Source organism: Canis lupus, chromosome 19 (genome assembly GCF_048164855.1).
Source record: "Canis lupus baileyi chromosome 19, mCanLup2.hap1, whole genome shotgun sequence".
Classification (NCBI taxonomy): domain Eukaryota; kingdom Metazoa; phylum Chordata; class Mammalia; order Carnivora; family Canidae; genus Canis; species Canis lupus.
Window position 1 is genome coordinate 41,196,972 of NC_132856.1, and position 13,667 is coordinate 41,210,638.

At 55.5% G+C, this 13,667-nt stretch overlaps 1 protein-coding gene across 9 annotated transcripts in view; it reads right to left on the bottom strand.

Moving 5' to 3' along the window:
- RNF123 (ring finger protein 123) overlaps positions 1–13,667 on the bottom strand; it is a 30,423-nt gene that overhangs the window by 6,084 nt on the left and 10,672 nt on the right. For 6 of the 9 annotated variants that reach the window (XR_012012016.1, XM_072786168.1, XM_072786167.1 and 3 more), the window contains exons 16-31: positions 12,871–12,988; positions 12,572–12,671; positions 12,299–12,360; positions 12,045–12,116; positions 11,707–11,827; positions 10,976–11,077; positions 9,749–9,855; positions 9,306–9,504; positions 8,846–8,991; positions 8,558–8,641; positions 7,675–7,782; positions 2,167–2,344; positions 1,229–1,303; positions 990–1,077; positions 810–897; positions 612–708 (exon numbers count right to left, since the gene is read on the bottom strand). Coding sequence is in view for 8 of the 9 variants with exons in the window: in XM_072786168.1 (XP_072642269.1) it covers positions 612–708; positions 810–897; positions 990–1,077; positions 1,229–1,303; positions 2,167–2,344; positions 7,675–7,782; positions 8,558–8,641; positions 8,846–8,991; positions 9,306–9,504; positions 9,749–9,855; positions 10,976–11,077; positions 11,707–11,827; positions 12,045–12,116; positions 12,299–12,360; positions 12,572–12,671; positions 12,871–12,988 (1,745 nt within the window). In the remaining variant the exon portion in view is untranslated. The remainder of the gene's footprint in view (positions 1–611; positions 709–809; positions 898–989; positions 1,078–1,228; positions 1,304–2,166; positions 2,345–7,674; positions 7,783–8,557; positions 8,642–8,845; positions 8,992–9,305; positions 9,505–9,748; positions 9,856–10,975; positions 11,078–11,706; positions 11,828–12,044; positions 12,117–12,298; positions 12,361–12,571; positions 12,672–12,870; positions 12,989–13,667) is intronic. The other 3 variants (XM_072786173.1, XM_072786169.1, XM_072786171.1) reach the window with 2 other exon arrangements.

Below are 13,667 nucleotides of genomic sequence, written 5' to 3' on the forward strand. Positions count from 1 at the left end.
AGACACACACCCGTGGGCCAAGGAAAGCCAAACCACCATGTAAGGTGAGCACAGCGTGTGGCAGGCAGACTGCAAGCTGGACAACCCCAGACCTGGCCTAGGTGAAGGTTCACAGGGCTCTGCTGGGCCATGGCCCCTGGAGAGAGCAAAGCCTCCGCTCCCAACCAAATGCCCCTTCCTCTTGGAAGCCCCATGGGCACCCTCTTGGGCCTGGACATCCCCTAGTTTGTGCCACTGCCTTGACTCAAGTATCCAAGTTCTGGCACCAGCAGATGGCAATGAAGGGGGAGAAGGATATGGTGCTGGGACTAGGCTGGAGGTCACGGAGCTCGTTCAGAGTCCTAACTCTGTGTCAGTTGCCAGCAGCCTGGGAAGATGCTGCCTCTTTTCCCTGTGACCCAGCAGAGCATTCAGGCCCAAAGGGTACATGTGGGACTAGGGAGCAAGGGAGAGGAGGAGCAGAGTATCCCTAGATTGACAGGAAGCCAAGAAATGGAAACCCCAGGGGGCAGAGTTGGGGCCCAGCATGAGTACAGGAGAGAGGCTGAGAGAAGGGAGAAGAATCCTAGAGGACCCAAGAACAGGAGGCCAGGGCCCCCCAGTTGCCCAACCTGGCCACTCACTCTGGAGGCTGGGCAAGTTGGCATCCTCAGGTTTGGTTTTCAGCAGGTGTGGCAGCCGTGTGTAGCGGTACCCGAACCCACAGCCCTGTGACGGGGAGGGGGGTGGTCAATGGGGGTCAGTGGGACAGGACAGCCCTTCCCTTCCCTTCAGCCCGCCACAGCCAACTCCCCTCCAGCCAGGCTTACCCTCCAGAGCCGCACCAGGATCCAGTTGGTCTGGGCCCAGGGCCGCTGCTCATAGGGAGCCAGGAGGCTCCTCACCATGGCCACACGCCTGCAAGGGCAAGGGGTGGTGGGCAAGGAGTGAGGCCGGGCATGGTGTCGTGCCAGGCAGAGCACGCACCTCCCTGCCTGACCCGCACTCACTGCTCCTCAGGGATCCGCTCCACGGCTCGCAGGGAGTGTGGGTAGCACACGTAGCTGGCCAGGGCCTGCATCAGTGAGTCACGGATGTCTGTCGGGACAGGCCGTGCCTCAGCAGGTACCCGGCATGAGCCCGAGTCCCCATGCCTCAAGCCCACCCAGCTGGCATTCTGAGAAGAAAACAGCCATCCAGAGGTGCCATCCCACCCCCATCCCCCCGAGCCCTCTGTATGGCCCCTCACCAGTGCCCACAATGCGTGTGTCCGCAAAGTGTTTGGCAAGGATGGCAGCCAGGCGGGTCAGGGTCTCTTCGTAGCCTGCAGGATGGGGTAGTAGGAGTGCTTGGCCAGGAGCTGGGGCTCCAGGATCAGGCACATCCCTTGGCAGGGTGAGTGGGCTTGGGCAGCGGGCTCCAGAGCTGACTCCAAGAGCCAGTCATCCAGGGACTTCAGGCATGGCATTCACTGACTGTGACAGGCCATCGCACAGACTCACTGTGGGGGAGGCCAGGTCCTGCAAGAGTTCCTGACTGGGCTCAAGCCCATCTCAGCACACCCTCGATGGCTCAGCAGTCAAAGCCCCTTGGGCACCCACGGCTCCGCCTCTGAGGACAAAGCCTGCACCTAGGCCCGGGGCGGGACAGGGGACAGGCCAGGGGCCCGAGAGCCCGCAGCCTGATCCAGACAATGACCACCAAGCCCAGCCTGAGATCAGCAGTCTGTGAGAAGCCCAAGCTCCTGTCTACGGCCTCCACAGAGCACCACCCCCATTGTGATCTGCAAAGGAGCACAAGCCAGGCTGCCGGGGGCTGACACATCCTGAGGCCAGGAGGCCAGGGCCAGGGCCATCAGGTGAGGCTGGCCGGCTCCCAGGCCACAGAGGCACCAAGAAGAAAGTGAAAGCTGGAGGGGCCTCCACCCCACACTCCATTTTGTCTCCTTCCTTCCCAGCACCAGGGAGGAGCTGTTGGCTCTGTGGCTGCTGGTACCAGGGCAAGACCCTCCATGGTGTGGGGCTTTTGCAAACACTTGTCTAATACAGGGCCCAGGAGAGCAGGAGCTGCCTCCCCTCCTCCCTCCATGGATGTGTGCTACTGGGCCATGAGGGCTCAGAACAGGGCTGCTAGGGCTCACACCAATGGCCCCCTTTTGGCCCCCTCTGGCCTGAATGGCCTTGTCACCTGGGAGCTCCTCCATGCTGTGCACGGGGCCAAAGTAATTCTTGAGAGCGCTGTAGCTGTTGATGGCCACACTCAAGTAGAACTCAGGCATGAAAGCAAAGAGAGAACCCGTGCGGTCCCCATGCTCGATGGTCCGCAGGCAGACGCGCAGCAGCCAGTATATGTCTAGCATCTTCTCCTGCAGGAGATACAAATGGGTGCTGCTGGGCTGTTCGTGGAAAGGGTCACAGGAGGCATGGCTTGGCCTGGGGCTTGGGAAAGACTTCCTTGTTCCTCAGTGGGAGCAGTGGCTCAGATAGGCCAGTAACGTGCTCAGCAGGCAAGAGGGTGCACCGTGCCTAGAGAGGCCAACACCCCAGCATAGGCCAGAATTCCTGCTCGCGTTTTTAACGGTACAGGTTTTAGGGGTGCCTGGGTGGCTCAGTTGGTTAAGCATCTGACTTTTGATATCTTCTCAGGTCATGATCTCAGGGTCTTGAGATGGAGCCCCAAGTCGGGCTCTGCGCTGGGCGTGGAGCCTGCTTAGGATTCTCGCTCCCTCTCCCTCTGCCCCTCCCCCTGCCTCTCTCTCCTTCCCTTTCTAAAATAAAGAAAGAAAGGAAAAGAACGAACAAAAGGTAGGTAGGTATGTAGGTAGAGGTTTTAAGTGAGAAGGTGCTGTGTGCCAGAGTCTGGGTTGGAACACTGCCCAGGGCAAAAGGAGCTACAGGGACAAGTGGGGACAGGACAGTGAAGAAGCTACCTAGCCTACTCTAGGTCCAGGACAGCAGACAGGAGACAGGGTGGCCAGAAATGGGGAGGTCCTGATGGCCGTGGGGACAAGGGGCTGCTTGCACCAAGCCTGGAGCCCACATTTCTGGGAGTGATGGAACCTTCACAAAAGTCAGCAGTACTGGAGAAGCAGGCAGGGTCCAGGGCGGAGGGGATGTGGCTGAGGACCACACACAGTACGGGGTGCCTAAAAATGCCCCCAAAGAGGAGGTATTGAGGAAGCAGGTCTAGAGCTCAAAGCAGAAGATGGTGGGAAGATAGAAGGTAGAGTGACTACTGGTGGAACAGAGACCATAGAAAGCAAACAACCTGCCAAAGACCCTGTTCCCCATGGTATGGTTCCCACATGGTCTGTGCCCAGGAGGGGTCACCAACCAGGCCCCGGCACAGACCCAGAGCACCCACATTTCTTAGAGCCAGAGCATCTGGACCTGACTCCAGCTCTGATTTGTCCTCAAACCTGAGAACCCAAGAAGATATAAGCAGGTATCAGAGGGTGGGCCCGACCCAGAAGGCCTGCTGGGAACCTACTGCCACAGAAGGCCAGAGAAGACTAAGTCTGAGGAAGAGGGGGTGTTGTGTGTGGCACCAGTGTACCCAAGGACCACTATAATGGGTGAGGATGTTTCTGCAAAAGGGGCGGGGATTGTGAGAGACCTTGCAAGACTATTTCAGAGTAGTGGAGGAGCCTGTGCTGGGCCAAGAGGGAAGGGAAAATGAGGTAGCTAAGACATAGAGAAGGAAGGAGGGAGTTGTTGCTGTAGGCAGTTGTAGAGTAAAGGACAGGTATCACGGGTGTTTCTCTTTACTAATGGGAGAAAGTGAATGGGAAGGAGGCAGGAGTGTGAGCACTGAAGATGGAGCAGAAAACAGTTCAACATAATAAGGGCTATAGCCCACAATGAACGTCACACGAAATAGTGAAAAACTAAAAGCGTTTTCTTTCCGATTAGGAACAAGACAAGGATGCCTGCTTTTGCTACTTTTACTCAACATAGTACTGGAAGTCTTGGCTAGAACAATTAGGCAACAAAAAGAAATAAAGATCATCCAAATTAGATAGGAAGGAGTAAAATTATCTTTACTGACAGATAACATGATCTTATATGTAGAAAACCCTCAAGACTCCACACACATACACACACACACACAAAAAAAAACTGTTAGAATAAATGAATTCAGGAAATATGCAGGGCACAAAATCAACACACAAAAGTCAGTTTTGTTTTAAGATTTATTTATTTGATAAAGAATGCATGCAGAGGGTAAGGACAGAGGGAGAGGGAGAGAGAGTCTTAAGCGGACTGTGCTGAGCATAGAGCCAGACGCAGGGTTCAACCTCACAACCCTGAGATCATGACCTGAGCTGAAACCAAGAGTCAGGTGTTTAACCAATGGCCACAACCCAGGCGCCCCATCAGTTGTGTTTCTATGCACTAGCAATGAACAATCCAAAAAGGAAATCAAGATTAGCATAAAAAAGTAAAATCAAGGTATACATCTAATCAAGAAGGTGAAAGATGTGTACACTGAAAACTATAAAATGTTGCTGAAAAAAAATTTTTAACGACACAAGTAAATGGAAAGACAACCCATGTTCATGGACTGGAAGACTTAATATTGTTAAGGTAACAATACTACCCAAAGCAAATTACAGATTTAATGCAATTACTAACAAAACTCCAATAGTATTTTTTGCAGAAATAGAAAAAAATCTATCCTAAAATTCATATGGAGTCTCAAGGGGCCCAAATAGCCAAAATAATTCCGAAATAAAACAAAGCTGGAGATCTCCTACTTCCTGATTTCAAAACTTACTGCAAAGCTACAATTATCAAGACAGTGTGGTATTGGCATAAAGATGGACATACAGATCAATGGAATAGTACAGAGAGCTCAGAAATAAACCCTCACATATACGAGCAAAGGATTTTTGACAAGATGTCAAGACCATTCAATGGGGAAAGGACAGTCATTTCAATAAATAAGGGAGAGAGAGAACAGGATCTCCACATGCAAAAGAATGGTGGTCTACTACCTCACATCTTTTACAAAAATTAACTCAAAATGGATCAAATATCCAAACTTACAAGCTAAAACTATAAAACTCTTAGAAGAAAACATGTGAAGAGGACTTCATGACCTCAAATTTACCACCAACTTTTGGGCTATGACAACAAAAGCACAGGCAAAAGAGAAAGAACAGATAAGTTGGACTTCATCAAAATGAAAACTGTTCAACAAAGGTACCAACCACAGTGACAAGGCAAGCCACAAAATGGGAGAAAATATGTGTTAAGTCACAATCTGACAAGGGGCCAATATCCAATATCTAAAAATAATTCCTACGAATCAACAACAACAAACAATCCTATGAAAAACGGGCAAATACACTTAAACAAGACATACAAATGGCCAATAAGAACATGAAAAGGTACTCAATACCACTAATCAATAGGGAAATGCAAATCAAAAGCACAACGAGACACCACTTCACATTGATTAGAATGGCAACCACCAAAAAAAGAAAAAGGAAAAAACAGAGAGTAGTAAGTGTTGGCAAGGATGGGAAAAACTGGAACTCTTGTGTCCTGCTGGTAGGAATGTAAAATGGTACAGTCACACTATGGTAGTTTCTCAAAAAATTAAAGATAGAATTACCATATTATCCAGGAATTCTGCTTCTGGATGTATACTCAGAATCTTGAAGAGGTATCTGTATATACCATGAACATAGAAGCACCATCAAGAGCGGTCAAAAGTGGAAACAAATCAAATGTCCACTGATGGATGAATGGACAAACAAAATGTGGTATATACACACCACGGAATACTCAGCCCTAAAAAGGAAGGAAATCCTGATACATGCCACAGTATGGATGAAAGCCGTGAGGACATTATGCTCAGTGAAATAAACCAGCGACAGAGCAGGATGTTGTATGATTCCACTTATACGAGGTCCCCAGAGCAGTCAAATTTGTAGAGTCAGAAAACAGAATGGTGGGTGCTGGAGACTGAGGCAAGGAGGGAAACGCGGGGGTAGGGGGTTCAGGTTCAGTTTAGGAAGACAAAGGGTTCTGGAGGCTGGCTGCATGACAACAGGAATATACTTAACACAACTGAACTAAACATTTAAAATGATTAAGATGGGCAGCCCGGGTGGCCCAGCGGCTTAGCGCCACCTTCACCCCAGGGCGTGATCCTGGAGACCCGGATCGGTCCTGCATCGGGCTCCCTGCATGGAGCCTGCTTCTCCCTCTGCCTCTCTCTCTCTCTCTCTCTCTCTCTCTCTCGCTCTCTATAATAAAATCTTAAAAAGAACGGTTAAGATGAGAAAATTTTTTTTTAAAAAATTTATTAAAAAAAAAGATTTATTTATTTATTCAGAGACAGAGAGAGAGAGGCAGAGACACAGGCAGAGGGAGAAGCAGGCTCCATGCACCGGGAGCCCGACACAGGACTCGATCCCGGGTCTCCAAGATCACACCCCGGGCTGCAGGCGGCGCTAAACTGCTGCGCCACCAGGGCTGCCCTTAAGATGAGAAATTTTATGTTCTATATATTTTATCATAATTTAAGGGAAAGGAAAAGAAGGTACAGAGATGGTAGGGCAAGGTTCCTAAGAAGATGGTGCTGGAGGGGTGGCTAAGATTGCCTATGCCACAGGGCACCTGGGTGGCTCAGTCAGTTAAGTGTCTGCCTTTGGCTCAGGTCATGATCTTAGAGTACTGAGATTGAGCCCCGCATTGGGCTCCCTGCTCAGCGGGGAACCTGCTTCTCCCTCTCCCTCTGCAGCATCCCCTGCTTATGCTCTCTTTATCTCTCTCTTAAGTAAATATATAATCTTTTAAAACTTTTTTTTTTTAAAAAGATTGCCTAGGCCAGCGGCTAGCCATGAAATCCCCATCAGGGGAAGAGAGGAAGCTCCCTAACCATGATCACCTCCATGGGGCTGGAGGCAAGGTGGTGTGTGGCAAGAGAGAAAGGAGGGGTAACAGGTGGAGGGATGGTATGTAGAGGTGTGGACAAGGGCTTTGATCATCCAGTTACGGGGGAAGGGGATGCCTCAGAAGGCAGACAGACGCCCTGACATGGGCACTCACTAGCTGGGGAGGGATGCCAGGACAGTAGGAAGAAGTAACAAGTCTGGAGGATTTGGGACCTGGGGGTCAAAGCATGGTCAGAGAGTACATCACCTTTCAGTTTACTACTCAAGGCTGATGGCCCTGGGAGAGCAGACACTCGTCCTCCTGGGTCATGACAGAGTGTCCCTAACAACAGGATGCACCTGACAGACTCCAGGCTCTGTGTACATATTATTGAATCCATGAGTAAATGAATGACAATGTAGGAAACAAGGCTGTAGCTCAAAGGAGGGAGGGAAGTCAGAGGGAAGCAGGTGCAAAGTGAGGGCAAGTGGGGCTCCGGGGAGCGCCCCTCCACCCCAGTGGGAAGGAAGGGGCAGGGGCAAAGGGAAGACAGGCAGAGACAGGCTGTGTTCCTCCAAGGGAGGATGTGTGAGCTGGAGGGGAACTGGGCTGCCTCCAATGGCACCTACTCAAGCTCACAGGGCAGGAGAGCTCCAGGGGAAGCAGCTTGGGGTATGGCACATAGGAGGAGCAGGGAGGGAGCACGTGAGGGCAGGGAGTCTCGGAGGGATGGCACAACCTGGCTCCATGTGACTAGTCAGGGAGCCTGGGAAGGCAGCAGCCACTGTCCAAGGCCACATCAACTCACCTGGGAGTAGACAGTAGCATGGACCCAGGCAAGCCGGCGACTCAGGTGGTCCAGCTTTTCGGAGAAAACCTTCTGACTCTTGGTCAACTCTGCAAGGATGTCCTTCCTCTGCCACCCAAGGGGAAAGGAGGACAGTCAGGCCACACCCACACCCACCCTGCCTGCCCCGGGTAGCCTGGTAGGGACCCCACCAGTGCCCAAAGCAGGCAGAGGGTTGGGCAGACACAGCTCCACTTGCCATCTCCTGCCTCTGACCCGCCCCCCCGCCCCCCTGCCCCAGCCCGGCAAGTCTGAGCAGGCCTCAGAGCAGGGCCTTGGTCATCTGCCCAGAATATGGAAGTGAGATGCAGCTGAGGCTCTGTGAGCCCCTGGCCAGGACACCCCAGGGACCAGAGCTCTAGAAGTTGCTCTCACCCTGGCCAAGCCTGGGCATTGCAGACCACTGGGGTCAGCCCGGGCCTGCCTGGCCCTACTCCCCAGGCCTGGAGAGCTATGGCAGAGGGGCTCCAGGGGGGTGGGGGAGTCAGGTCCTGCTTCCTGCTGACTCTGTAAGTGGCCGATGAAGCACTCAGGGTCGAATTCATAATTGATGAGGAAAGTGGGTGTGCGTCAGCACTTAGTGGGCAGGGGGCGGGGGCACCTTGGCACAGGCCGCAGCTGGCAATGGGGCTCAGGCCCCGTCCCGCCCTAGTGCCACCCCACTCTCACCGATGTGGCATAGTTGGGGGAGCAAGGACAGAATAACCACTGGGCAGCCCCCAGAAGCAGGGGCAGGGCAGTCCAGATTTCCTCTGTGGCCTTCCCGAGGAAGCCCGAGCTGGCTAACCACCTCCTCGTTAACAGCCCTCCTTCCCTGAAACCCATCTGCCCATCCAAGCCTTACCCGCTTAGGGCACCGGCGCAGCTTGTCCTCTGTGTCCCTTAGAGCCATGGCATACTCATTGACATCATCAGACACACCCACCATCTAGAGCATCAGACACCACATATCCAGCATGACCCTTGGGCACCTTACTCGCCCCCACTGCCCAAAACCAGGTCCGGCCCATGTGTTTCTGGCAGCACGTGACTCTGGCAGCACAGTCACACACAGGCACTGGGCACACACGCACACACAAGCATCGTAATGCCCAGGACTACAGGATGTGCTCGTGGGCCACCAATGGGAGACCTTGCCCAGCTGCTGGTGAACGCTGAGATTATACATCATGACGGCGCCATCCAGGACTTCCAGCAGGGAATTCTCGGTGAGGGGCTGCTCTGGCTCCTCGGGAGGCCGCCCCAGCAGCAGGCCCTCGTTCCAGTGGCTGCCCTCAACTAGGAAGTGGGGGAAAGGCAGGGTCAGGGCTACGGGCTCTCCCCTAAATCTGTGGTGCCAGGATGGGCCTCAAGGTAGGAGAAAGGGCCCCTTCCCCCTCCCTGGGTCCAAGGAGGGCTGTGCAGGGAGAGCATGGGGGCGGGGGCGGGGCAGGGCCTGCAGCTCCAGGCCTATTTCTGCAACATTGATTTCTTCCCCTCAGAATGCACTTCCCATGTCCTTGAGACACTGCCAGGCCCCAGGACCAGGAGGGAATGGAGGTGCAGCCTGGCTGTGCCCAGGGACACCACGTTTAGCCTGGCCCGGCACCTACTGTCCTCACGAGTCCTCTGTTCGGCGCTCAGCGTGCGGACCTTCACTTTCTCCGAGGTGCTCAGAGGCCGCCGTGGGGTCATCAGGCTCACGGCCGCTGTGCTGAGGAAGCGGTTAGCTCGGCCCAGGGTTGGAGAACTGAGCCAGCTGGGCCGGGGCAGGGGCAGCACGCCCCCCATGGCCAGAGCCTGCGTGGGGCGCTGTGGAGGAGAGAGGAGGCCAGACGCCACTCAGCTCCCCGGGACTGGGGCCCCCGTAGGGCCCCCTAGGTTTGTGGGGCTGGGAAATGGAGGAATGTTTGTGCCTCCACCTACAGCAAAGAAACCTGCTTGGTGAGAAGCTCCTTGCCTGTGTGGAGAGGGAGGTGGCCCTGTGTGACACCCCTGCCCTTATGATAGAGGGACAGCCCAACACCAAGCCCCCTGCCTGCCCCTACTGCGGCACCTGGGCCGCAGCCGGGGCTGGCTCCTCATCCTCGTCCAGGTCATCCATGGTGGCAGCTTGGAGCTCCAGCGGGTCGATCAGGATGTTGGCCTTGGAGGCAAGGTCATCTGGGAGGAATGGCAGGAGGGGTCTCAGGCCAGCAGAAGGCCCAGGGGTCACAGTGGAACTGCCCAGGATGGCGAGAGTGCACTGCTGCCTGAGCAGATACCACCGCACCTTTCCCTGTGGGACTCTCGTTAGTCCACCCTGGCCATCACGGCACCCCGAGGCCCTCTGTCTCATACGGCCTTCACGGCAGGACCATTCCCCATCACACCCTCTGTCAGTGCCTCTGCTTCCAGTGCCTGCACGCTCTCGGGAGGCCCCCTGCCTCTCTGCGCCATCACTTCCTTCCCTTAGAACACAAGACCTAGGGCTGTTTAGGCAGCTGCTCGTCTCATCTTGCACACAGGCCTCACCACAGGCTTGTCTGCCCCACCTCTACATGGACAGCCGACCACAGCGTCCCTGCTGCCTCTGGCAGCCCCCTTCCTCATGGTGCCCTGGCCCCACGGCCTCCACAGTGAAGGGGCCCTTCCCTTCACCTCTACCTTCCCTCTACCTCCTTATTTGGCTCACGCATGCCGTTCTTACACGCGCACCCCTGACTTCACTCCCCCATTTCAAGAACCTCCCAAAGCTGCCTCTGCCCCTGGAGTGAGCCCACACCTGCTTTATGGCCCACAAGGCCCTCAGACTTCACCTGGGGGACTCCTTGGCCTCATTTCCCAACGCTCCCTGCTGGTGGCTTCTTCTCCAGCACAACCACAGCTTTCTATCCCCGGACCCTGGCCGGCTGGTGCTGGCATCCCTGCCTATGCATGCTCTGTGCTCACAGCCACTTATGCTCATCCCTGAAACCTACGCAGGCAGCACTTATGAACGTGCCCCTCCCACCCCTGTGACCTCACCAAAATCCTACAGTCACTCCTCTGCCAGCACTCATGCCTCTAATTCATTATGGGATTTCCAGACTTCCCCTGGGGTAGGTGCCCAGAGGGCAGAGATGGCTGGACCTAAGATCTGAGGCAGATGGGCATCTCCCTGCTGGAGCAGGTCAAGATACTCGGGCGCCCTCTGGTGGAGCTCGGAACTCACGGCAAAGCTGGCTGAGGGACGGCCTCTGGGCCCTCTAAGCCCCCTTCCAAGCCCCATTGCCCTGCCCACTGCCCACAGGTCTGAACGCACCTTTGAGGGTCTTCCGAAGGTGTGAGAGGAGGCCTCCCAGGCGCTGAAGGTCGAAGTAGTCTACCTTGCCATTATAGAAGACCTGGGGTGGGATGTAGGCCTCTGCAAGGAGGGGTCAGAGAGGCCAGGCCAGCAGTGAGCCAGGCAGGAAGACCTACTGAGAAGCCAGCCCTCTCTGTTGCTTAGCACAGAGGGGACCCATGGCCTCTGCCACCCACCCGCCCAGGCACACAACATGGCTTCCCCTCCCTCCACCATTTCAGGTCAGTGCCAGCGACTGCACGAGTTGGGATGAAGGGGGCATTCGGGCTGCAGTCACATTCAGAGAGGGCCCTGCCCCAGCCCTATGGATAACCTGTAATCCAGGGCAGATATAGTTCCCACTGGTCCTCAGGATCAGTGTTTGTCCCATACAAACACAGCCCCCAGCACCTCAGAGCCCATCCATAGTGTCCTCTACAAGGACTGCAGAGGACCGGACAGGCTGGGACTGAGGAGAAGAGCCTGGACTGGGCAGGAACTTGTGGGGACAGAGTGAATATGGGCTTGCCACTCCCTCCAGTGTGGGGCCCCTGCTGCCCTCTGGAAAAGCCGCCCATAAGCAAGCGAGAACTCAACCGGACAGGAAGTCTGGGACAGCTCCATCCCCACCCCACCACCAGCTCTGCACTCTACACCATCACCCAGGGCAGCTCTGCCCAGCGTCTCTGATGAGGCCTGGCCCTACTCACCCTCACTGAAGGAGGCACGAGGATTTGAGGCCTTGTATTCATCCCAATAGTGGCGCAGGGCAGAGATCAGCCGGTGCAAGAAGCAGACCATGTACTCAGGGGGGCAGAGCATAGGCATGTTCTGCAGGCACAGGGTGCAGGACATGCATCTGTGTCAGCCCAGAGCCAGCCCACTCCTCATCCAAGGCCTGCCCCAGGATTCTGAGTTGAGCACCAAGAGCAGGGCAGCAGAGAAAGAGTGTGACGAGGCAGGGCCACAGCAGGATGAGGTACCAGAAAGTTGCAGACCTGGTGACACAGCCAGGAGTCCACAGTGGGCTGGCCTAGTGGACACTCACCCCCCGGCCACTGGCATTCTCCTGTAGAAACTTGCGGAACTTGGTCAGGAAGATGTATCTAGAAGCTTCACCCTTTGGGGGAATGAAAAATGAGGCTGTGAGGAGCTGGCCTCAGAGCAGACTAGCTCAGTACTGTGCCTCAGCCTGGGCCCCACCATGGGAACCCGAGCCAGTCCCTGCCCTTTGGGCCTGAGGGCCCAGTACCAGCACCCCTCCCTGACAGGGGCCCACACAGGATTCTGGGCACCACTCACCCCGTTATCATCTTTATTGTTCAGCAGCAGCTTCAGGATCTGGACCTGCAGTTCTTCCACCACTGGGGCAGGAAACAGGACCCTGAGCCCTCTTTGGGCAGGACCTTGCCCGCAGGCTCCCAGGGATGGGAGGGGAGGGCAGGTTTGGATTGGGGCTCCACTCCCAGGGTCCCACGGGCCCCATCTAGACAGGGTCGCTACCAGAAGCACCTCCCAGTACATACAGATATAAATCCTCCACCCGCTATCCAGTGCCCCAGGCAGGGGGCCGACCTTCAATGCGCTTCTTGAGCCTCTGGCAACCCCGTTCATAGGCACGCCTCCGAACACGCTCCTCGGCGGTCTCATCCTTCACATCCTTACTGTCTTTGCCCTAGCCAGGAGCAGTGAATGAAAGACAGCAGGACTCACCCAGGACTCAGCCAGGCCTGCTTCAGCCAGGAGACCACCCCTCCCTCCCCTGCCCCATAGACCAGGCTGGAGAAGGGGCCACCCATGCTAAGGGCCGAGTGGCTCAGATATCCTGGGCCAGCCCTCACTGTGACCCTGCTTGCCCATCTCCGTGGACCCACCTCCCTGCTGGAGCGGTGGGGCCACCAGGTGGTGGGGATGAGCTCCTGGAGGCCAGCCTCCTCCACTCGCAGGGGGCTCTTGATATAGAAGAAGACCACAGACCGAAGCACGTCGAAGCTGGTGGTAGTCAAGGCAGAGATCTGCTCACCAGAGGGCGCTCTGTGCATCCTCATGGGTTTTTCCCGGGAAGCCCTCTCCAAACTCACCTATCCCACCCTAACGGGGAACCACAGCTTATTATGAGCCTGTCTCCCCGGACCATGAGCCCCGATAAAGAACCATGGCTGTCAAGCCCAATTCCCAGCAAATGGACAAAAAAGGCTTGTCGCAGTAACTTGAGATTGAGAGGCAGGCTGGAGAGAGGGCCTGGTGGTCTCTCCGTCCTCTAGCTGTTTCTGCCTCCAGGAGGCTGAAGACCCCACCCAGACAGAGAAGACGGCTACCAGCACAGGCTTCTCGGCCAGGGCCCTCCCTCCTGTGACACAGTCCTCAAGGCTGCTGGGGAGCAGGAAGAGCAGAGTCCTAAAAGACCTTGTAGCGACCCCCACCGTGGGACTCGGAGAAGGAGCGGTGCTTTGGCTGCAGAGGCCAGCCCCTGGTGGCACCTCCACACCTCCACACGGTGCAAGAGTCTGCAGCCACCCAGAGATCCCTGCGCAGGCTGACCAGCTGGCCAGGGGCCTTTGTTCTACCCTTCCTGCTCTGTTGACAAAGTGTCGGGAAGGCTGGGTTCCAGAAAAAGGACTCACATCTTGGGTGGCTCTGGTCCCCGGCCTCCCTGGGGACCCCTGACCAG